This window comes from Hyaena hyaena, unplaced genomic scaffold, assembly GCF_003009895.1.
Source record: "Hyaena hyaena isolate Hyena2069 unplaced genomic scaffold, ASM300989v1 scaffold_391, whole genome shotgun sequence".
Lineage (NCBI taxonomy): Eukaryota > Metazoa > Chordata > Mammalia > Carnivora > Hyaenidae > Hyaena > Hyaena hyaena.
The window spans coordinates 653,743-676,414 of record NW_024081024.1 but is presented as its reverse complement, the minus strand read 5'-3'; the positions used below and the strand labels follow the sequence as shown (position 1 = coordinate 676,414).

Below are 22,672 nucleotides of genomic sequence, written 5' to 3'. Positions count from 1 at the left end.
ACAGTTAGCTCTTGGGAGAGGAAAAGGCACTAAATAAATACAAGGAATTATTAAAAACTAGGAGACGACCTCACAGGGATGCTGAGGCTTGTATATTATTTGCTATTCTAAGAAGAAACTGGGGCAGGAAGCCAACTTCATCACTAGGTGACAAAGTGGTCTCCTGGCTGCTGTTCAAGGGACAGAGGCATGTGGCTTCACCTCAGCAGGTCCTAGGTCATTCACAGCCTCTCCCTGCCTGCAGGCATATCCCCCTTCCCATACAGACTTGGGAAGAAGGAGAAGGGTCCTAGGTCACATGTTATGGCTGCACCCCCTGCCCCCACCCGACTTCCTATGTACCACCACCAAGGGGCTTCTTTGAGGAGAGGCTGCTTTGAGCTGGAAGGTGGTATTCTAAGTTAGGATCCATGGAGGAGAATGCTGATGCTGAATTCCCTTTGGTACCAGTGCAGATGACTCCGGGGCCACCAGCAATCTGCTTCCACAGCAGGACTCCAGTCTCTGACTGGGCCAAGCCCAGGGCTCTGTTGCCAAGTTTTGACAAGTGTGTGGAGAGCACACAGCTCTTTAATTTTGGAGATAGCAGCCCATCAGTCCCTATTTACAACTTTACCACCCACCCCTGAAATGTTATTCTCTGCAGAACCAATGTGAACACCAAAATGAAATGTACTTAAAGTGGTCTCCAGGTATCACTTGTGAAATGGTGTCTATGAGGCTTCCAAGAATGAATCAAGATCTGGCCCACCGCCACCGCATAGCTTAAAGCCTCTGGTTTCCCCTTGATGGAAGTGGCATAAGATTAATTTCCATGGCTCCAAGCAGTGATTATAGAAACAGCCTATCTCCCTTTGCCACAAAATAAATAGTATCTCAGCCATGATGTCTTTCATTATGAAGTCTCAGAAGATCAGGATACCTATGTAAGTCTCATCATTCAAAAATTCAGCAATTCTTTATTTATACTTTTTTGGTAATGATACAGTTTAAAAATACAGATAACTTTTCTACACAATGGTATAAATACCATAGAATCTCAGTCCTTTAAACTACTAAAACAGTTAAGGTACTTTTGTGAATAACACGTCAGACAATACTTATGCATAAAATATTATGAAAACATAGCCTGCCCTCAATTTGTATAGCAAGAATGGTTTAGGAAACAACAAAACTGTGCAAGTTCCACCACTTGAAAAAATAGGATTCTGTCTTGTGTTCCTTTCTTCAGCCAGCTTCACACCTGCCACAGTAATCATCAAATATGAAAAGGCCTGAACATTTCAGTAGCCTCTTAAACCTAGAAGTCATGAAAAGTAAAGATCAGGATTCTTTTCTGACATCTAAAATTTGAAAAGGAACTGGTTAGCTTGGTTAAGTTCTTCAGAAAGCTTTGGCGGACTGCATTGACTACAATGCAAAATATGTAGAGATATTCTGGCTCTGTTATCACAATGGAATATATATATATATTATTCAGAGATCAGAATTAATTACTAAATATTGAAAGAGAAAGATGTTTTCTAAGGCTGCTGTAGAGGCACATCATAGCAGTCGACCTCAATAATAATATGCTGTGTGTGACTGACCTCTTGAACATGAGACAGTGGCACATACCCTCAGGAGCAGTTGGGGAAAAAGCCACCAGCAGGTTTTCTGAGCCCCCTCCCTGTATTCCAGTGTACCCCTCAGATTAAGGAACTTCTAACCATTTAGCACTTATTTTTAAAAATTACATATTTTTCGTATTTACTCAACTTGTACACTCAGAACAAGGCACATTACCCCCATTGCTTTTCTCCCTTTTGGGTCATAAAGGTCATTCTCTGGGGTTGACAACTTTTGAAGATGAATTGACATGAATTCTCTCCTGCTTTTATGGTTTGTTTGCTTCTTATAAACAGCTAATATGCTCCAGAGAGTACCAGAGGCAGTTCTTAACCAACAATCCGATAAGCTACTTCTCTTCTGCTTTTCCAATGCACTGGAGCCCCTGCCCCCAACATTTCAGACAGAGAAGAATGCTCAACAGTTTGTAAAAACTACTAGAGAAATGCTCGCAATGTAATAGCAGCTTAAACTTGAAATCTGTCCAGATGCATTAGAAACAGCTGTTTTATAGCCTGAGAGAGAAAAATTAGAACTCTGTGGCATAAGGGTGGGAGAAAATGGACCATTTCATTGTAGAGAGGGACTGGAATTCTATATTAAGTCATCGAACTGAAAATTTTTTGGTCCTTATGGGTATAAATTAATATGAGAGAATGCTTTCAGGAAAGTGTAAATTCTGTTTGCCCAGAAGGTGAGAGATTTGCCAGTTCTAATAAATCCAATGAGGGAAAGGAGTCCCTTTGGAGATAGGTGACGTGATGCTCATTATTAGAGAATGTCGTGGCACGAATACTTTTGCATCAGGTATCTGATTTCAAGGTCTCTTCATGAATGTTACTTTTATGTGCTGGTATCTTTTTTTCCTTACACAATCTTGGTGAAAAATACTGTAGCATGGTAGTATGAAATGACCTCACTCTCTTCCACAACTACCCTACCAAACGTAGCTCGGATAATTTTCACTGTGTTTTTTATTTTCTTCATGGCGTTGCCCTGTCTGAAATTATTTTATTTATCTGATAATTTAAGTGATTATTGGGTCTCTCCCCAACTGGAGTGGAAGCTACATGTGTGTAGGCACATTTGGTCTTCTCCATCTCCAGGTCTTCGTTTTGCTTCATAATTCGCTTCTCTCGTCTTCCAACACTGTTTTCAGGCTCCAACCCAGAGGATGCTTGGGGGATGGAACTTTGATTCATTTGACCTCTGCAAGAACCACTTCATGGTTAAAAGGCATTTTGTTATTGGGACACTGAGTCAGCAGGGCCAAGAACTTCCCTATAAGCTATTGCTTGGTCGTTAAGGAAACAACAGAATGCAACCCTAACATGTCACATTCTGCAGATCCTAATTTGTGATACACTGTGATATTTTTCACCCACTGTCTGAAGGAAGATGAGCTAATCCCTGGCTGGGGTGAATTTGTTTTTTAAGCATCTTTTTGCATTAATAGATCGAGTTCTAGGATTAAATACTTAAGTGCATATAGGACAATATGTCAACATTTGTTTAATCAGATCCATTAATTCTCAGTGTGACTCTGATTTTAGAAGGTGCACAGTGACTCTCATAGCAGGAGGATGTTTCCTAGACAGACAAAGGAATAAGGGCACATATTACAAACATATTTATAACCCAGATCAAGTGGAGGGGCTCTCAAATAGGAACAAAAGGAACACTAATGAAAGACTAGTAAGCAATTGCATACATCCAGAGACTTAATTTGCTTTCTGTGCCCCCACAGTGTACCCTTACCTTAGCTTTTATAAGCTTTTGTAAATAACTGGCTAACTTTTTAGAGTAAAATGAATCCAGCCCTGAACCGAAGGTTAGACCTATATCACTGTGTTTAATCTTCCTAACAACCTTATGAGGTGGTGTAAATCAAGAAGGAGTTAAAAGAGCCTAGTAATTAATGAAACATAAGGTGATAAGGCAAGTATGTTTTAATAGAGCATAATTGCTCTAAAAAGCATATCTTTTTTTTCAGCTTTTAAATGTTGCATAAGGGCACCTGGGTGGCTCAGTCTGTTGGGCGTCTGACCTCAGCTTAGGTCATAATCTCACAGTTTGTGGGTTTGAGCCCCATGTCGGGCTCTGTGCTGACAGCTTAGATCCTGAAGCCTCCTTCAGATTCTCTATCTCCTTTTCTCTCTCTCTCTCTGCCCCTCCCCCACATGTGCGCAAGTGCTCTCTCGCTTTCTCTCTCTCTCTCTCTCAAAAATAAACTTAAATAAAATGCTTCATAGATTGGGTATTCAAATTCATGCCTTCCTGTAGGTTTCTATTTGGTAATTTTAGTAAGTTTAACATACATAAAGTAATATTTTCTTATGGTGGAAAAAAAATCCTGCAGGAAGCTCTGAGATGAGAAGTGAAACTTTAAAAAATTTTTTTAAATGGTTTTTATTTATTTTTGAGAGTCAGAGACAGTGCAAGCAGGGGGAGGATCAGAGAGAGAGGGAGACACAGAATCTGAAACAGGCTCCAGGCTCTGAGCTAGCCATCAGCACAGAGCCCGACACAGGGCTCGAACCCATGAACCATGAGATCATGACTTGAGCCAAAGTCAGATGCTTAACCAACTGAACCACCCAGGTGCCCCAAAAGTGAAACTTTTATATCTTCCCTCAGCTTCATTCTCCCCTCACCACCCCCCCATAACTTCAGAGTTTTAAGTTCCTTCCATGACTCTCCAGAAGTCTACTCTTTCAGTAAGCACTGTTGTGGTATTACTAGACACAATATGTTTTTCAGCAGCTTCACCTAATGTCTTTAAAGGCTGCATAGTATTTCCCTGTGTTGAAAACCATAACTGATTTGCTCCTTTTCTCCTCATTGAGGGACATTTAGGGCAAGAGGAGTGTTCTCCGTTACTTGAAAAGTGGAGAAATGAGCATTCTTGTACAAATGTGTGCGTGGGTCTCTGTGCCCTTATATGGGCAGGGTAGAGCAGAACTTCCTAGAAATGAAACTGCTGGGTCAAATGTATGTGTACTGTAAATGTTAGTGTTGCCAGATTCCGTTCTTAAAAGGTCATACCAGTTCATATTCCCCCATTAGTTTCAACAACTTTCAGTATATAGGAATCTTAGCTCATGTTTCAAATGATACATTTTCCTGTTAGATGTTCATGTAGCTCCCACTTGGAAGCCCCCTGCACTCACCTCCACTAAGCGTGCATACTCTGCATAGTCGTACATGTATAGTAATGCAGTCGGACTATCCTTTTCTTTTTTTTAAAAAAATTTTTTAATGTTTTTTATTTCTGAGAGAGAGACAGAGAGACAGAGACATGGCGTGAGCTGGGAAGGGTCAGAGAGAGAGAGAGGGAGACACAGAATCTGAAACAGCCTCCAGGATCTGAGCTAGCTGTCAGCACAGAGCCTGATGCACGGCTCGAACCCACGAACCTGAGCCGAAGTTGGATGCTTAACTGACTGAGCCACCCTCTTCTTTATGTAAGGTATATACATTTTGTTGGGGGTGGGTGGTGAGGGAATGACTGTCCAGGATCTCAGTTTAACTTAGCTAATTGCAATTCAGAGATCGATGGAAGAAAGCAAAGGGTTCAAGAGTGAAGTCAATTTTTCCTGAAGTTAGGACTAAATCTATAAATTCAAGTTTTATGAATTGCTGAAGAATTATTGTGTAGGGATCAATAAATCACTTCTAAAGCAGTGTTAGACTATTCCATCTCCTCTGTGCACTAGTTACAATCACATTATTAGACTCCAGGGGTGCTGGGCGAACTCACTCTTGTTAGCTTTTAACATTGCAGTTAAATGACCTGGCAACAGATTTAACATTTTCTTCATAATGTCCAAAATTAACTCTTGAATTACTGGCCAGGGAATCTCTAATCCTACCAGAATCTTACAGTTATTTAGTATTTCAGTTCTTAGTCACTTAGAAATCATAATGATGCTTTCTTTGCAGGAAGAAGAGGTGGGGAAAGAGGAAATTCAAGTCCACTTCAGTGACGGAAGGACAAATTAGAAAAGTGGGAGGTCAGGACTGAATATCTGCATATTATGTATATTGAGCAAAAATACACATTTTACATCTTATTCAGGAGAGCTGCTTTTGAACAAAAGTGAATAGCTAAAAATGGCGATTCTGTACAACCAGTTAAAGGGGTAGTTTTCTTTTTAGTGTTTTGGTTTTGTGTTGATTTCTCAACACTGAGAACAGACCATACCTGATGGGGCAGAGACCGATGAAACACTGGCACAGAAGCTGGAAGGCAGGCACACCCTCCAGAGGCTTGGGTCTGAGGGTGCAAACGTTGAGGAAGCAGACGGAGGCTGTGAAGACTCCTACACAGCGTGACCGTGGCAGGGCGTACTTTCTGTAGAGACTCATGCTTTCCTCTCCCGAGAGATATTTTTATGTGAGTGCCATTACCAAGCAGAAATCACGATTTGTCTTCACTCTTTGGGTGGTATGTGATTCTTCTCCAAGAAGAATGTTGAAAAATAAGAAAGGATATCAAAAGGCTGGGTGAAATGGGAGGATTTTCAGAAAACTGTCAAAATATATTTGCAAATCTTCATAAAATTTAGTCTTTAGTTAAATGACAAAATTTTAAAACTCCCTTTAAGGCTCTCAAATGTGCTTTTGAAAAATAAAATTCTACTTCATTGGATTTGAATTTTTAGTATGTGATTATCTAACAGACATTTTTAAAGTTAGAGGTTCTACATTAATGAAATAAGGCTAAAATGTGAACTTAAGCAAAGAAAAAGAAAGTTTAATACAAAGCAAGGTAGTGATAAAGGTGATTACATTTAGAACGTCTGTCTTTTAGAGGAAATGGTCCAATGTCATGTATTGACCCACGTTTTAGTACGAAGTGTGAAATTGTTTAATTTTTTTAATGTCTATTTTTGAGAGAGAGAGAGAGACAGCACGAATGGGAGAGGGACATAGAGAGAGGGAGACACAGAATTTGAAGCAGGTTCCAGGCTCTGAACTGTCAGCACAGAGTTCAGCACAGAGCCCAGCACAGAGCTCGAACTCAGAACTCCGGGATCATGACCTGAGCCAAAGTCAGAGGCTTAACCAACTGAGCCATCCAGGTGCCCCAGTCGTTCTTTAAAATATATTTTTTGACAGGCTATTTGCAAACATGGAAATGTAGCATTTTGTATGCCAAACATAAGCTCCATTTAACAGCTAATATATTGCCAATAAACCATTCTAATTAAAAAGCCTCTGGAAACCTTAAGTTATCTTGATTAAATTATGCTAATCTAATAAGTGCATCATAATTAAGAGGATTATGCCAGTCTTTAGTATTCAGCACATCAGACCTTAGATGTTTTGTCCCACTTTCATGAGTCAGCTGTCAGTCACTTGCTAAAAGAAAGATAATGGCACCAGTCATTATGGTAGATTTTCAGTCAATTGGCCATTCTTGAATTCTCTCTACAAGATTCCTGCCTATTTTCCTCCATCTTCAGTATATCTAGTGACCGTGAACTCACTCATTCCAATCCATTCCATCTTTGGGCATATGGAATAATCTTAGTCATAAGAAACCTCAGGGAATTTCTTTAGATCCTTCAAAATGAACTTCACACAGTACCTTGACACATATTTAAAAAAAATTTTTTTAACGTTTTATTTTTTTCTGAGAGAGAGAGACAGCATGAGCAGGGAAGGGTCAGAGAGGGGAAGCCGCAGAATCCGAAGCAGACTCCAGGCTCTGAGCTACCTGTTAGCACAGAACCTGATGTGGGGCTCAAACCCACGAACCATGAGATCATGACCTGAGCCAAAGTCAGATGCTTAACCGACTGAGCCACCCAGGCACCCCACAACATGTATTTTTAAGCCTACCTTCAAATAACCTGGAGAAGCTATAAACCAGCGGAATATTAAAATCTGGAGGGACACTAGGATTTTCTTGCCCTAGAGATTTGAGAAAAGATCTGAATGTGAACAGAATTGACATACAGCATGAACTCCTTCTGTCTTTTTCTAGCACAGTGTAATTGTTTATTTTCTCAACATCCATAAATTGCCAAGATGATAAGGTAGTATCAGAAGGCTTTCTCTTAATGTGCACAGCTTGGAAGGAGTGGACTGTTGGCTGCAACTTTTCCTTGGTCTGAGCAATTCTTGAGGAGCCCCCAAAGAAAGGAGTGGCTGAGTTGGGGATGGTATTTTCTAGATGTTTGGCTAGGCACATAGTGAGCTCTGAGAATTAAAATTCTGTTCCACAAGACAACATCTTTTTAAAAATTTTTTAAAGTTTATTTGTTTTGAGAGAGAGCCCAAGAGGAAGAGGGGCAGAGAGAAGGAGAGACAGAATCCCAAGCAGGCTCCATGCCATAAGCACACAATCGTCCAATGCAGGACTCAAACTCAAGAACTGTGAGATCATGACCTGAGCCGAGATCAAGAGTTCGACATTTCACTGAGCCACCCAGTACCCCGAGACAAATTTTGAATTTACTGTTCTTTTCAGCCACAGCAAACACATGTAGCCATTATTATCAGGGGCATTTTGAAATTACAAAACCATGTATTTTTGTTATGCAAGCAAAGGAACTATTATAACTTTCTCTAACTAGCAAATATATGCTAAAGCCTCCCTCACCCCCTACCCTGTACCACATAATAGTTCTAGAGGTTTGTTTGGTTTTGTCTTTTGCCAAGTCTTTAAGTCCTTCTGAAGCCAATTTTTAAAAGTTGTGTGTTGTGCCATCAAGGTAGCTTTGGGCATGCAGGATGTGAGCACCGAGTGATGGAGTAGAGCCAGATGGTGGGTGCTCAGCTTCTAATCAGAACAGAGAGCTTTTTTCCATCATGAAAATCCATATTTTTCAAAGAAAAAGATTAAAGTCTGTATCCAATCATAACATTAATTTTAACATTGAGTCTGTTAGAATGAAATGCCAGCCTGAGGTCATTTGCTCTGAAAAACCAACTGAAATGAAACCTGCCAGTTTATTTGTTATTCAAATAGCCAAGTAAAACAAAGCATAATTAGTCCCGACTTCCTGCTCTTACTCACACACCTGAGGCCCCTCCCTGCTCCAGCCACAGCTCCACACACCCAGGATCTAAAGGGAAGCAGTGGAGACAGCTTTCTTGGGAAATGGCACACCGTTCTACAGATTCACAAGTATGTATCTGATCCAAATTGCTAGGGGTAGGACAGATGCTATTTAGAGAATTACCTGTGTGAATCAGAATCAGAAAGGTAGTTGCATGGCAGCATTTGCTGGATGTTTGCAACTCTTTCAGGAACTTGATTCAGGGAGCATGTCAGTTTAATTCAGGTTTATGTGTGTGCAGGTGCGTGGTGTGATGGTGTGCACATGTGTGCATGAAATGTGGCTCAACACTTTGATGAAAACATGTTGATAGGAGAGTTGGTGCAGGCAGGTGAGTGCTTTGTGCCAGCCCTGGAATTCCCTCTGTACCTACTCTCTCACTGTCTAATTCAGTTCCTTCCTTGGTGGGTGCTTCATTTAGTACAGTTCTTCTTGGAAAGCTGACCTTCAAGTGTGGACTTCTAGAAGGAACACAAAATAAGAACAAGGGAAAAGCACTTAGAAAAGGCGGGGTTGTGGCTTTGATGTGAGTTAGCTGAGGAAATCTTGGGAAAAGAAAACCAATTTCTGTAAATAGTTACAGACTGGACGGGACCAGTGTATGTTTGAGCTTTGCTCGCACGCACACTCTGTTTGTGGTGGTGGTGGTGTGTGTGTGTGTGGTTTGTACGGGACCACGCTAGCTGGCCAGGCTTGAACCTTATTAGACTTGGGTCAGAACATTGTGTGAGGAAATCACCAAGTCTCCCCTCCGCTTTAGTCAGATTGTCCACTAAATCTGAGAGGCTGAAGCGGCCACCTTGCCTGGTTCAGCTGATGGCGCCTTATCAACCAGCCCAGTGTTAGCCAAAGGGTCCTTTGGAGAGGGGTTGAGAGATCGAGAAGCAAAGCCTTTGGAATTCTGAAGTTTTAGCTTTTTCAGAAAGGCAGATATTTCCCCCTCATATTCTGTCCCCACTTACACCTGTTTTCTCCTCCCTTACCCCCAGTCATGGTTAGCCGGCAGCAAGATTAAGGCAAGAAATGAAGGTACTGATAAACTAGGAAAAATTATAGATGATCTTCCTGTACTTTGATTTGAGAGAAGAATGTTCCACTGTTGAGGAGAAAGTTGTATTAAAAGTGATTGCTTGTCAAATCCAAAGAACTACTGGGCTTGCTAACAGTCTATATGTGAACTGTTTTATGTGGGTTTCTATATTTATGTGGAGTTGAAGATACCAAGGAAGTCTTATTTCCCTATCCTTACTTTAGTTTTAGTCCTTTTGGGTTTCGTAAGTCTGAGGTAATCGTATCTCCATGGATGAGTTCCAAAAGCATAGAAGACTGACAGCATTGTCTAATAAAACATCTCCCATTTTATTTCCTTTGGAATGCAATCCAAGTTACAACAATAGCTAGTAATTACCTGCCACAACTGTAACAACAAAATAGCTGAATGTGCACCTCTAGCTGTTTTATGTATGCAATCTCTTATTCTCAGGCTCTTTCTATAATCCATTCTTTCCCTCAACGCTTTGAAGGCTTGGAGCATTGTACATTCAGTACAAATTTTCATGGTATAGGTGACTTTGAAGTGTGACTTGTCAGGTCATGCTCACTTATTTGTGTGCCTGCATAGAGGATTGATAAGGATGAATCTGTTTTTTTAACAGGTGTAACAAGAACTTGTGAATGAGTGACAGGAAGGTTGGGAGCTTCCCGCCCCCACCCCCCACCCCCCCATAGACTTTTACTTTTGTCTGCTCATGGGAATGAATCACATTTGCAGAGTCAATATATCCACCAAAGCCAAAGTCACATTTTCAAGTTGCTCTTGCCGTGAAGTGAAGTAGCCACATCCCCATTGATTCCTGTAATTGTAATGGTAGCCTGTTTCATTCTTAGAAATGACCTGATTTGGATGTCATATTGTACATTGACCCTGAGCATTTTCCTACTGGGGAAGGTACCCAGTAATTCTGTGTGCTATGGTAAGATGGCTGCTTGTCCAAAAAAGAAGAAAATTCTTAGAGTTAACAGTCAAAGCTAGATGGGAGGTTAGAAATCAGCATTTCACATTGACTCCTATCTAAGAAAATAATATGTAAACATAGACTGTGAAATCAGGTATGGCAAATATGTTGTAACTCAAGTGCCAGCTCTGTCTAAATGGTTGGTAGTGGTTGCCCAGAGCACCATTGAGGACTCCAAAACTAAGTCTGGGGCAAGTGGGAAAGAAGTTGTGCCTCATTACTGATGTCTGCCATGAGCACTGGAAGAGGTAGTTGTCAAGTATAGGGCAGGTATTAAATGTTAATATTGTAGAGTTAGAGGGGCTCTTAGTGATAATTCTACCCCATGTTTTCCAAAATGTGTTCCATGTAACATTAATCTTTCAACATGATTCTCAAAATGTGTTCCATGGTCAAATAAGATGGAGAATGATGCCTGCAGTTTTTCTTTTGGAAATTTAGTGTATATTGGCATGGTCAAAGTTCTAGGAAGTTCTATAGAAAAGACAGATGTTTAACTTTAACTCATTGCTCCACAAACCTACTATGCCACACAACCCTTTTTCAATGGTATCTGTTAACTTGCTGCAGAACTAGTTTTGGGGGACACATTTGAGGACACAGTGGTCTAGTTCATTCCTCACATTTGTCAAATAAACTCAAGCCCCAAAAGAGATTTCATTCAGCTTAGCTAGTCTGTTGACCAGGTAAAACCAGAATCCTGGACTGTTGATTCCCAGCCCCTAGGGCCTTTCTACTACATCACCAGTATGGAAAATACTGGTAGCAATCTAAGATTTTAAGAGCTTCAGCAGGACAAATACATAGTGTAGATTCTATTAGCCCACTTTTATGTATACTGATTAACACCTACATGCTCCTTGAGTCCAGATATGAAGCTCCCTCTCATGGTCAAAACAAGGTAAAATCATTTTACAAGTTTGGTTTATTTGGGTTGCATTTACTCCCCTCTCTAGTTTATCTTTTTTAGGAGATAAAGTGATTATGAGAGGAAAAAATTGGTAGACAGGAGTCCGGTTTTGGTTTCCTAGGCTTTGAATTTCAAAAAGTCAATCTGTTTATTGGTCTTTTTTTGACCAGAAGGTTTAAGTAGATCTGTTGTCCACACAAATTTAGCTATTGGCCTTTGAGCTAAGAAGTCATGAAATTATAGCCATAGTAAATTTAGACAAGGTCTAATTTCACATTGGTCTGCCTGCAAATTCACATGACAGAATAAACATGGTATGTCTTGTGGTTAATGTGAACATGTGTAAAAAATTAAATATTTAGTGACAAGACAAAATGTACTCCATAAAAATTAATTGGTGTTTAATTGAGGATGTATGAACTGCACTATTTACAGATGGCCTGACTTTGAGCTCAGGCATAAATAGAATTCATCTTGGGCATAAGTTCCCAATTTTGGTGATTGTCCATTTCATGGGAGAACACTATCATTCCTTTGGGAGAAAGGAACACCTGGAAAATAGAACCCTTGACGAACCACTGATGTTTCTGGGTTTTGTTCTTTTTTTTTTTTTTTCCCTCTCCTACCCTTGATTTCCATTATAATAGCATCTTAAAAACTAGTTTTTTTAGTTTTCTTTGACCATGTGCTTCTCTGAAGTCATGTGGCTGCTTGCACTTAGGGAGAAAGGGGCAGCTGCAGGCTAAATTTGCCTTCCTATAATCCTTGCTGTCCCTTTGAAGATCAATTTTTGTAGGAAGCACAAATCGGTGGAGTTGGGAAGTAAAAATAGAGATCCATTTTTCAACATAACTTTGTTTCTCCGTGACCACAAGGAAAAGTGACTTAGAGGAGAAAATAAAATCTCAACTATTCTTAAAGGTTTTTATTTAATCACTCAATGTTCTATTAACTGGCTTCCAAGATTTACCATTTTCCTTAGAGTTGGAAAGTATTAGCTAAGATTCATTGATGAAGCTTTGTAAATTTCATAAATCCAGTTTTTTCCATCTTAAAATTTAAAATCATCATGTATAAAATATAGGGCACAGAGATTTCCATGATACATAGTTGTGGTTCAAAATGAGAAAGATACTGAAACTGTCAGTCATAAAATCTGTATTTCTCTTCATGTGATGGTATTAGAATAGATACTACCAGTCAGTATTGAAACCAAGTGATGCCATATGTGATTTTTTTTAAACATAAAGTATTAATATCTCATGCTGGGTATTACATATTCCACTTTGCTGGTGGATTTGGTAGTTCCTTTCATTTAACGGTTGAATTTATTGTCATAAAAATCAAACCGTATTGCCCTGTCTTGGAGAACCAGAGTGTCCTGGGCCCTCCCAGATGTGTATCCCACTCCAAAATATAGGGCTGAGCCCCACTGCCAGTCGCCAGGATCCTAAGAGAAAGAAAAAAAGGAGGGCCACATCAGGGAGGCCAATTTTATACTTTTCTTACACTGCCCAAGAATGGAAAGGATTGTTGGTTTTCAAAGGCAGCCATGTGTTCCAAAGCAGCTGTGCTTCCCCCGATTTTAGTTGCCCTTGGGACCCTTTTGATCCCTAACCAAGCAGTTCCTGTGCCTGCAGTCAGATATGGCTGCTGTCTTCGAGCAGTCGAACTCTAACCAAATCAGAGGTTACATTTAACCTCACCTTGAAATGTAGAAAGTGAACAATTAAATATTGAACTTTTCTATGTAAAACACCTTCTTGAATTTCAATCCTTCCATATCCTGCTGGTGCTATAATATGATCCTTGAATTTTTGGCACCATCTCATTTTTAGGCTGGAATGTCTGAAAAATTCTGGAAAAAAGACATTATGCAACAAGAAGAAATATAGCTATTAAAACCATGTAGATTTCAAAAAACAAAATCCCAGCATAGTCATATAAAGAAATGTGCCATCTTACAGAGCTTTAAATACCACAATCCTTTTTTTCTCTGTCCTCTTTTATGAACAGACAAGAAAAATTCAAGGCTTGGAAAGTTCATCAACATTATCCCCTCTGGAATAAACTAAGCTTAACCTAAATATTCTATCCAAAGCAAACCTCTAATCTTTATGTATGAAGGTATAGCCAGTTTTTAAAAATTTTTGAAAGCCATACATGCTTCCATGTGATAGAAGAGCCTCTGTTCATTAGATGAAGTGTATTCAGTATTTCCTAGATCTGTAGTTGGGTTTTCTTGTCTGCCTAGCACTGGCCTCATGAAATAAGAAACCCAGTTTAGCTGACATCGGTACCCCTGAGCAGTTCCCGGATTGGAGTCAAGGTGCAATAAGCCCCGTGATGAATGAATAAATGATTGATGAATAAATATGACTGTATCTCCTAATCCTTTTTACATTTTATTCCCATAAATGCAATATTCTTTTCATGCCCTGTTTACGACCTTGGAATCTAACAGTTAGTCTCAACTGGCTTACTCCTATACGAGCAACTCGTAATTCTTTTGAATGGAGATTTACTCACTAATTTTCACTGTTTGCGCCTCAGCTCCCCATCACATGGCAATCACATGGTTGCTTAGCTCTGCCAGATTAGAGGGGAAGAATCTGTAAACCTTGTTAAAATTTGTTTTTAGCTATAATAAAAAGTTTGATGAAAGATGAAACTGTATTGAAGAAAATGAAATTGTGATGATTATCTGGATTTAATTGTCCACATTCTTTTTTTAATTTCTATACATAAATAAGAATAGCCTTTATCTTTACCTAAAGATAAAATGAAAACTACTTCACAGGGTTTTGGGGGAAATAAGGCCATATGTGCAAAGTGCATGGCATAAAACAGGCATTAAATAAATATGTGTATTTACTTTCTTGATTTGAACTTATATAAGTCCTTATGACTATCACTACTCCCAAATATTGTATCCTCATCCTAACTATAAGATTGTACTTATATATTTTAACCATTTAATAGTTAAAATGAAGTATGGTCGAGGTCTCATTCAAATTGAAATTTATTAGAAGTAGCGAATGGGAATGTAGATAATTAGCATTTTGATTTTCCAGTATACTAACCAGTGTTTTACCCACTAGTTAAATGGCTGCAGGTATAATGAATAGAATGAAAAAAAAAATCCAGGGGTGTCTTCCAGAGAAACTTTATCTAAGTAGACTCTGTCAGCTGTATTACACACTTCCATACATGTTCTCTCTCTGGTAAACCCTCTCCCCGCTCTTATAATAGAAACCGCTTCCAGGATCTGGAGGAAAGGGAAAATGTATCTTCCAAGAGGGCACCACATTGAGCAAGGCAAATGTGTTCCATTTCAGAAGACTTCAAATTCAGTTGCTTTGTACCTTGCCTGCCCAAACAGCCTTGCTGAGAATTCTGAGACTTGCAGTTTCACTAGCAAAGAATATTCAGACCAATTAGTGACATCTGCCACAGGGTATACAAAGAAGACAGTGTCATAAGCTATTCCCACATATTTACCAGACCTGTGTTTTGTCCTATTTTGTAGCTTGCCACACCACTATTGCCTTTCCTAAACTGTACTGGCAACCAGAATGTAATATAGGAAAAATTTCAGGTCAAAATTGAACCAACAGATCTGACTTTTGCTGGTTCTTTAAAGAATACTGAAGGTCTTGAATCCTTTCCAGGAAGCTGATTGAAGTATGACCTTCAAGAAACTTAGCAAAACAAACAGGCCATGTATACATCTCATCCATCTACTTCGTTGCACCAAAAGTTTAAATCTCCAGGATTCTCTTAGGTTAGGTTAAGAAAGTGATTTGTATTTTATCTGTTACATAAAGGCTGGACAACACCAATTTCCTCTTTTGAAATAGATGATTTTGAGTTTAATTTTATATTTTTAAAATGTACTTTGATATGAGAGAGTGAGGATAGATAGACTTCTCTCTGTATATGCCTTAAGACAAAAACTATAATAGGTGTTATTTCAACTATTGGTTCAATCCTTTCTTCATTTGTAAACTAATTCTTTGATCAGTTCAGTGCTTTAAAATATAGGTTTTATAGCGTGTCTGGGTGGCTCAGGTGGTTAAGCATCCAACTTCTGCCAAGGTCTCCCCATTCCCGAGTTTGAGTCCCACATTGGGCTCTGTGCTGACAGCTCAGAGCCTTGAGCCTGTTTTAGATTCTGTGTCTCCCTCTCTCTGTGCCCCTTTCCCCCAAACAAACATTTAAAAGAAACAAAATGCAGGCTTTATTATTAATCAGTCTGGTGAGGGCAACAGACTAGGACAGGACTGCCATTGAAAGATAGTTTGTTACTCATAGTTCCCAAGGAACTTGGAGTTAAGGAGCCGGCTACCCCATGGGGGAACACAGAGGAATTCCCAGGAACCCCATACACCAGGAGAGGAAAGCATGGCAAGAGCTTTTATGTATTTTCTGCAGGTAGGAACAGGTGAAGCAGGGTAAGCAGATTTAAGGTTGGCTAGTTTGAATAATCGCAGTGAAATCCTAGACGTAGGGGCCACCAGTAGTGTTTTGCAATTTGGCTTTGGGGTGAATAGAGCAGGGCCAGAGTGGCCCTGAGTGTGAGAGCCCAATAGAAAGGGCCGTGGGGATGTGGTTCTAGAAGGATTAGCTGTCAAATGGAAAGTGCACCCAGAGGAGCCATTTACTGTCTTGACGAATGGGCTAGCCCTGGGAGGTGCGGTCTTTCTGGGATACAGCAAGGCCCAGATGTCAAAGCCTCAATTACAGAAAATAAAAAGGTATAATTAATACATTCCATATACAAAACATTGTGCTGGAGCACACAGCACACTTAATTAACTTAGCAAATGAGTTAAAAAGGCCGGGCCTCTGCCCTGGGAAAAGTTATATTCTAGTAGGATAGTGAGGCATATGAACAGGTTTCAATAGAATTTTGGAAGTCAGGTACCGCAATAGTGATCAAGACAAGGGGCTAAGTCCCTTGACACATTTAAGGACCCAGCGTGTCCTTCTGTCATCTTAGAAGTGCTTTTATATTTAGTATATTTCATAGAAGCAAAGCCATTAATGACTTCTCATCAGAGAAATTTCTATATCACCTCCGGAAAGACTTGGCATGCAGTCCTAAATATAAAACCCTTCCATTTCACCAGGAACCCTAGAATTGTGAAACTTTACATCTATAAAGTCTCCTGTCCTCATGTATATGAGAGACCTGAAGCAGGAAGGCTATGACTTGCCTCAAGTCCCAGTTGAGCCTCTGCTAGGCCATTGCTGGCTCCAGTGTGCAAATGGTTCCAATCATAAATTAAACACATGTATCTAAATATTGGCCAGGAACCATGCTGCCCTTTTTGTTGCTACAGGGAGTCTGCCATCTAAATATTTGCAGTTCCCCCCCCCCCCCCGAGTCACACCCTATCTTACCACATTTTAACAACATAGAACTGGTCACTTGATAGGTAGTAAATATCTGTAACAATCTGACTTTCCCTGAGAGTGTCAAAGCAGTATAAATGACTCCCATTCATTATTGTACTTCATGCTGAAATGGGACAGATTTCATCTTTTGTCTGCACTGTGTCCTCTGTATTTTACAATCTGAGATGCTTTTTAAATTTTATTGATGGAGTTGGATAAGAAATAGCATGGATGTTTAGAAAGCAAGAAGCAGATCAGTCTAATGGTTTGTAAGCACCAACTGTGTCACCATATGCAATTGTTGAAGACAAGGGTGAACCATCTCAGAAAACAAAATAGACTGTCGCAGAAAGGCATTTGTTGCCTTAATCTTTCTGCTATTTTAAAAGCATATTTCAAGTATTTTATTGTGCTTACAGATTAGTGTCTTCAGCCTTATACATAGCATCATTGGTCAGGTTATAATTGGTCTCCATTCATTTTTAGAGGACTACAGGTTGTATGGGATAAGTAAGCTAGAAAAAGCATTCTACAACATATATATGGAAAGTAGACGGTAAATTTGGAAAGAATCTCATGGTCAAATAAGTTGAGTAAGTACTAGATTAGACAGCATTAAATTTCTTTTCTGCAAGTCTTTCAGGGCCTTTAATAGGAAAATGTGGATTGCAAACATCAGGAAGTGAGACACCATATAAAACATCTTCCAAATCTATTAGTCCATAGATCCTTCACTATTTGGCTTTTCATGGAAAGCATATTCGAGTAACAAGTGGCAGATGATATTTTTAAAACATCAAGTGTACAGTACACAATAGATCAATACAAATTTTTTTTTTCTGCAGTGAGAAAGCTTATTTCCTAGGTGGGAAAATAAAGCACAAATACAGTAGGCCTCAAATAATAGTATGAGGAAATAATACAGAAGCTATCAGAAAGTGCTAGATCAACTGTCAAAGGAAAGATGTTAAAATGTGTTTAGTACAGAGATAGGAGAAACAATATAATTCTACATGCACATATGCACAAGGGACCGGAGGTACGAGACCCATCAAATACCACTGCTTTATTAAAGAAATGAGTAACCTAGAGGGAGAGCCAGGACTTAATGATGCAGGTTAATGTGGTCAAAACCTAAGACAAGAACTGCTTATGTGCACATGACTTTCCTGGAAGATCTGAACTGATGGAGTAGATTTGGGATGAGGATCAAGATTCTAAATTTCTCACAAACTGCAAAATGATGCTGATGCTGCTGATCCAAGGATCACACTTAGAGGAGCAAGAAGTTAGAGCAGGAGTTGCCAAACGTTTTCTATAAAGTCCAGAGAGTAAATATTTTAGGATTTGTGGGCCATATACCCTGATGCAACTGCTCAACTCTGTCACTGTAATGCAAAAGCAGCCAGAGACCATATGTCAGTGAATGAGCATGGCAGTGTTCCCCCCAAAACTTGATAGACTCTGACATTTGAACATTCTGTAATTTGCATATATCACAAATTCTTCCTCTTTTGACTTTCTTCAAAAATTTAAATTTAAGCTTCTTCTAAAAACCATTCTCAGCTCATGGGCCAAACAAAAACGGGGTATGGGAGCTGCAGCTGTAGGTTTGCTGACCCAGGAGTTAAAGGACCAGATACCATACTCCCTCGAGTAGTCGGCAGAGGTTTCCCTATGAAGCATGTCTAACCAAAGCAGTTACTCTTTCCTTCTCTTATACCTCGATTGTATTATTCATGCTTAACTTCCCCTCCAAATGTTAGTTTGTCTCTTTTCCACAGACGATAAAGACACCATCATTGGCAGTATAAACACCTCGACTAGTTGCAGAGGTTACCAGGCATTACGTAGTATGTAATGCACTGCCTTCCACATGGAAGATGGCCAACAAGCATGTGTTTGGTTGAATTTAATCTGTTGAAGCAGCCTTTAGCTTGAATGTCGGGAAGAGTGGTTCCTAGGTGGCTTTAATGAAGAGGAGGGGAGAGAATTTCAAGGAAGGGAAAGGATAGGCAAAGGAAAGTCGGCAAGTGATACATGAGGACTAGGTAGTAAATAATAAATTCATGCATATATTTAATAGAAGCAGAGGGTTAGTATAGGAAAATGATAAAAAAATAAAATCAGGGCCAGGTAGATGAATGGCTTCAATGACAGATCTGAAGTTGAAAGACTGATGTATGTAGGGAAGAGCTTTAATCTGATACAGAACAGAGAAAAAATCTATAGTTTACTGCAGATGGGGAAGTCAATTAATCCACAGTCAGTTCTCATGGGTGAAGATCTAGTCTATGATTATAGGAAGAGAACAGAATAGAAGGAACTAGAAGATGGCTCTACGCTGGAATGTTCTCTAGGACTATATGAAGACACAGGAAAGTAGAAAACGCCCTTGAATCAAGAAATCCTGCCCTTCTCAGTGGTCTCTGAAGTAATACATGTGTTTTGTTGTAGAGGATGCAGAGGCTGGGTAGTGGTGGTAAATGTCTTTTAATTACCAAGTCTTATCTGTTCTTTTATGAGTAACCCATATTTAATTTTTAAGTTCCTAAAGTTGATCCCCTGAGTAATATTAGCTAACTGGTTTTATTTTGATTAAATATAAGTATCTATATTATGCTATCTAAATGCAGAAAAGTTAGTCTCTGATGCCATATTTTTATGAAAGAATGCAAAGTCCAAACAATTTCATAGAATGAGACTCTGAAGAAATCTAAGTGCTGATTAAGAGGTAAATGGACAATACTATTCCAGAGAATTCCAATGCTTTTGGTTGTAAGTGGTACATTCCTACATATTTCTTTAAAAATAAATCACATTTAGGGGAGGTTTTAGGGCAGCCTCATGTTTTTTTTTTTTTTTTTTTGTGAAAATCCTGTTGAGAGTATGAGGTGCTGGGGGAATAAGGCAAGTGTGAAACAGAGAGCGTGTGCTAAAACAGTCTGGCAGCTGGCAGCCTCTTACACCCAGGTCCTGGTTGTTTGGGAAAGGAAAAGTGCTGACCAGCAAGAATGAATTAACAGCACATCCTACATTTCTGTACCTCTCGGAGGCCAGGCAGTCTGTTAGAAAGGTTTGTAAATACCAGAAATGTGGAAGCCATTAAATCTGCTCTTGCTCAGCTGATCAGAAGTCGTGGGGTCAACAAAAATAGTGCTGCCTCTGATTTTTTTAACACGATAAGTTTCCCCTGATACACTAGATGTTTTGAGCATGTTTAGATTTCATATTTTTCTTTAGGTAAGAATAATAAAGTTGTAAGAGGCATCTACGATAAAACGTTTTGAGACACTTTGAATTTCCGTTCCTTTTATTTTGTACCTGAAATGGTCTTTCCAAGTTTCACGATATCCCTTACTTCGAGGTTGATAAAATGTAAGATGCTTTACAAAGAAAACCTATGGGAATTGTCTCGTCATTAATTTCACAGTCTCAAATGTAAGATTTCCCTCAGTAACATCAACATAGACTTTTTTTTTTTTAATCAAACAAGCATCTTATTACAGCCTTTCACTTCTGCTTTATTATTTTAAACATCACCATTTCCTTTCTTTCTCTCCTGTCCTTTGGCCTCCATTTGGCCTGCAGATGGTTCTGTGAGGGGAAGGAGCTACATAACACTCCCGACATTCAGATCCGCAGTGAGGGTGAGGACCTCCACACCCTGATCATAGCAGAGGCCTTTGAGGACGACACAGGTCGCTATACCTGTCTGGCTACAAACCCCAGCGGCTCAGACACCACATCTGCAGAGGTGTTCATCGAAGGTAAGGAGAGTTGCATGATTTAAAGGGGTAGCTGCGGTGTGATAGCTTCAATAAAGCTTCCCTGTGCACAAGCTTTCCCAGTGCAGACGGCATAATGGCGTTGTGATTCAAACCTCGTGTCTCTTGAAAATTGTATAATGAATCGAACCATTCTGACACTTGGGCATACATCAGCTATGTCTAATGTCAATATTTGTTCCTCTTAATTGAAAACATTTCAGCTACAGTAACGTGAATTTATTTAAAATGTGAAGTATCTAACTTATTTTTGGTTTCTCTAGTGAATAGAGAATGGGAACATTGAAATACTATGTCTACTATCGACCAGATAAACTGTAAATGACTTGGGAACTCATTCATGGGAAGACTAAATGATTGAACACGTTTAAATGTTCTCATTTTTATTCTAGAATTTTTCGTCTTTTATGAAATTCTGTTATTTCAGGTAAATGTATTGTGAACTTGGAATCATGCAGTAAAAAAACTTCAAGGGTCAGTGTTGCATTAAAAAGGGGTAGGCAGAGAGTAGAACATTTATTTTGTTCTTGACAAGACTCAGCCTCTGGGGAATTAGAAAACTTGATGTGAAAGTATATAGTTTTACATTATTATTGCATTTTGATCAATACCAGTAACTTAAGTTGGAAATATCTTAAGCACCCACCGTATACAGATTATTTCTAAATCCATAAATTGGTGAATACTCTATTAATTGGTTGCTTTTCAAAATAGTAGTTAAGGGGCACCTGGGTGGCCCAGCCCCTTAAGCATCTGACTCTTGATTTTGGCTCAGGTCATGATCTCACAGTAGTGAGATCCTGAGAGCCAGCCCTTATTCCTCAGGATTCTCTCTCTGTGTCCTTCTGAACCTCTCCTGCTTGTGCACACTCTCTCTCAAAAAAAAAAAAAAAAAAAAAACCCAAAAAACAAACAAAAAAAAGACAAAATAGTAGTTAAAATCCAAAAGAAAGATGAAAATCCTTGAGGTCTTCATGACCTTACTCTTCATCTTTTTATATTTTGGTTTTTTTTTTACTATATAATACCACCAAATGTCTTTATTATTTAAAGTAGAAGAAATCAAGATATGAATCATAATATATAGCTCTTTCAAGAATTGACAAATGTAATTTTAGAGGAACTATTATTGCCAACTAAAAGTATGTATCTTTACTTTCAATAAAAGCTTCCTCTGCATTGTCTTTGACCATCTATGAGCTCAAGAGTTCTTGTCCTGTTAGCGAAAGCAAACATTTTGTATAGAACAATAAATAACATTTACGTGGCATTTATAAATGTGCACATACTCCTGCATAATCGAAACTTTTCTGTAAGACTAAGAGGTATTATTAGTACAGTATCTCCTTTTTATAAATGGGTAAACTGAGACCCAGAGAAGTGAAAGCGACTCTATCAAAGCCCCCTGGGGATTTGAACCCAAGTGGTTTTGCTCCAAGGCCCAGATTCTTAACCACTGTGTCATGCGTGTTTCAAAGTGTTAAATGAATGACAAAAAGACTTTTGAAATTTAATAAGTTAGCAGTATTAGTCATGGGTGGGCTGTGTGGCAAACTTGTTAAAAGTATTTTAGAATACAATGAGGGGAACTTAAACTTCCATAAGGAGTCTGTTTGCTAATGATGATCAGATTTGTCTCCTAAATCCCACTGCAGGTAGAGCCTCTTAAAATTAAATGCTTTATTTGCTTTCAGCTTTGCTAGAAATGTGGTGAATTTTAGTGTGTATTGCTTTTATATTACAGGTGTTACGTGAAATCACATTCAGTTTAATAGTCTACCAGATCATTTCAGCCTGCATTTAAGGTCCTACCTACTAAGTGTCAGATAATGCAGGTACAAATATGATTAAGACCCATTCTTCAGTATCAAAGAGTTCCCA

The 22,672-nt window shown here is 39.1% G+C and overlaps 1 protein-coding gene across 1 annotated transcript in view; it reads left to right on the top strand.

The window, feature by feature from the left end:
* The window catches only part of PALLD (palladin, cytoskeletal associated protein), a 383,592-nt gene that overhangs the window by 129,139 nt on the left and 231,781 nt on the right, over positions 1–22,672 (top strand). The window contains exon 2 of the mRNA XM_039251508.1: positions 20,595–20,773. Coding sequence (XP_039107439.1) covers positions 20,595–20,773 — 179 coding nt within the window. The remainder of the gene's footprint in view (positions 1–20,594; positions 20,774–22,672) is intronic.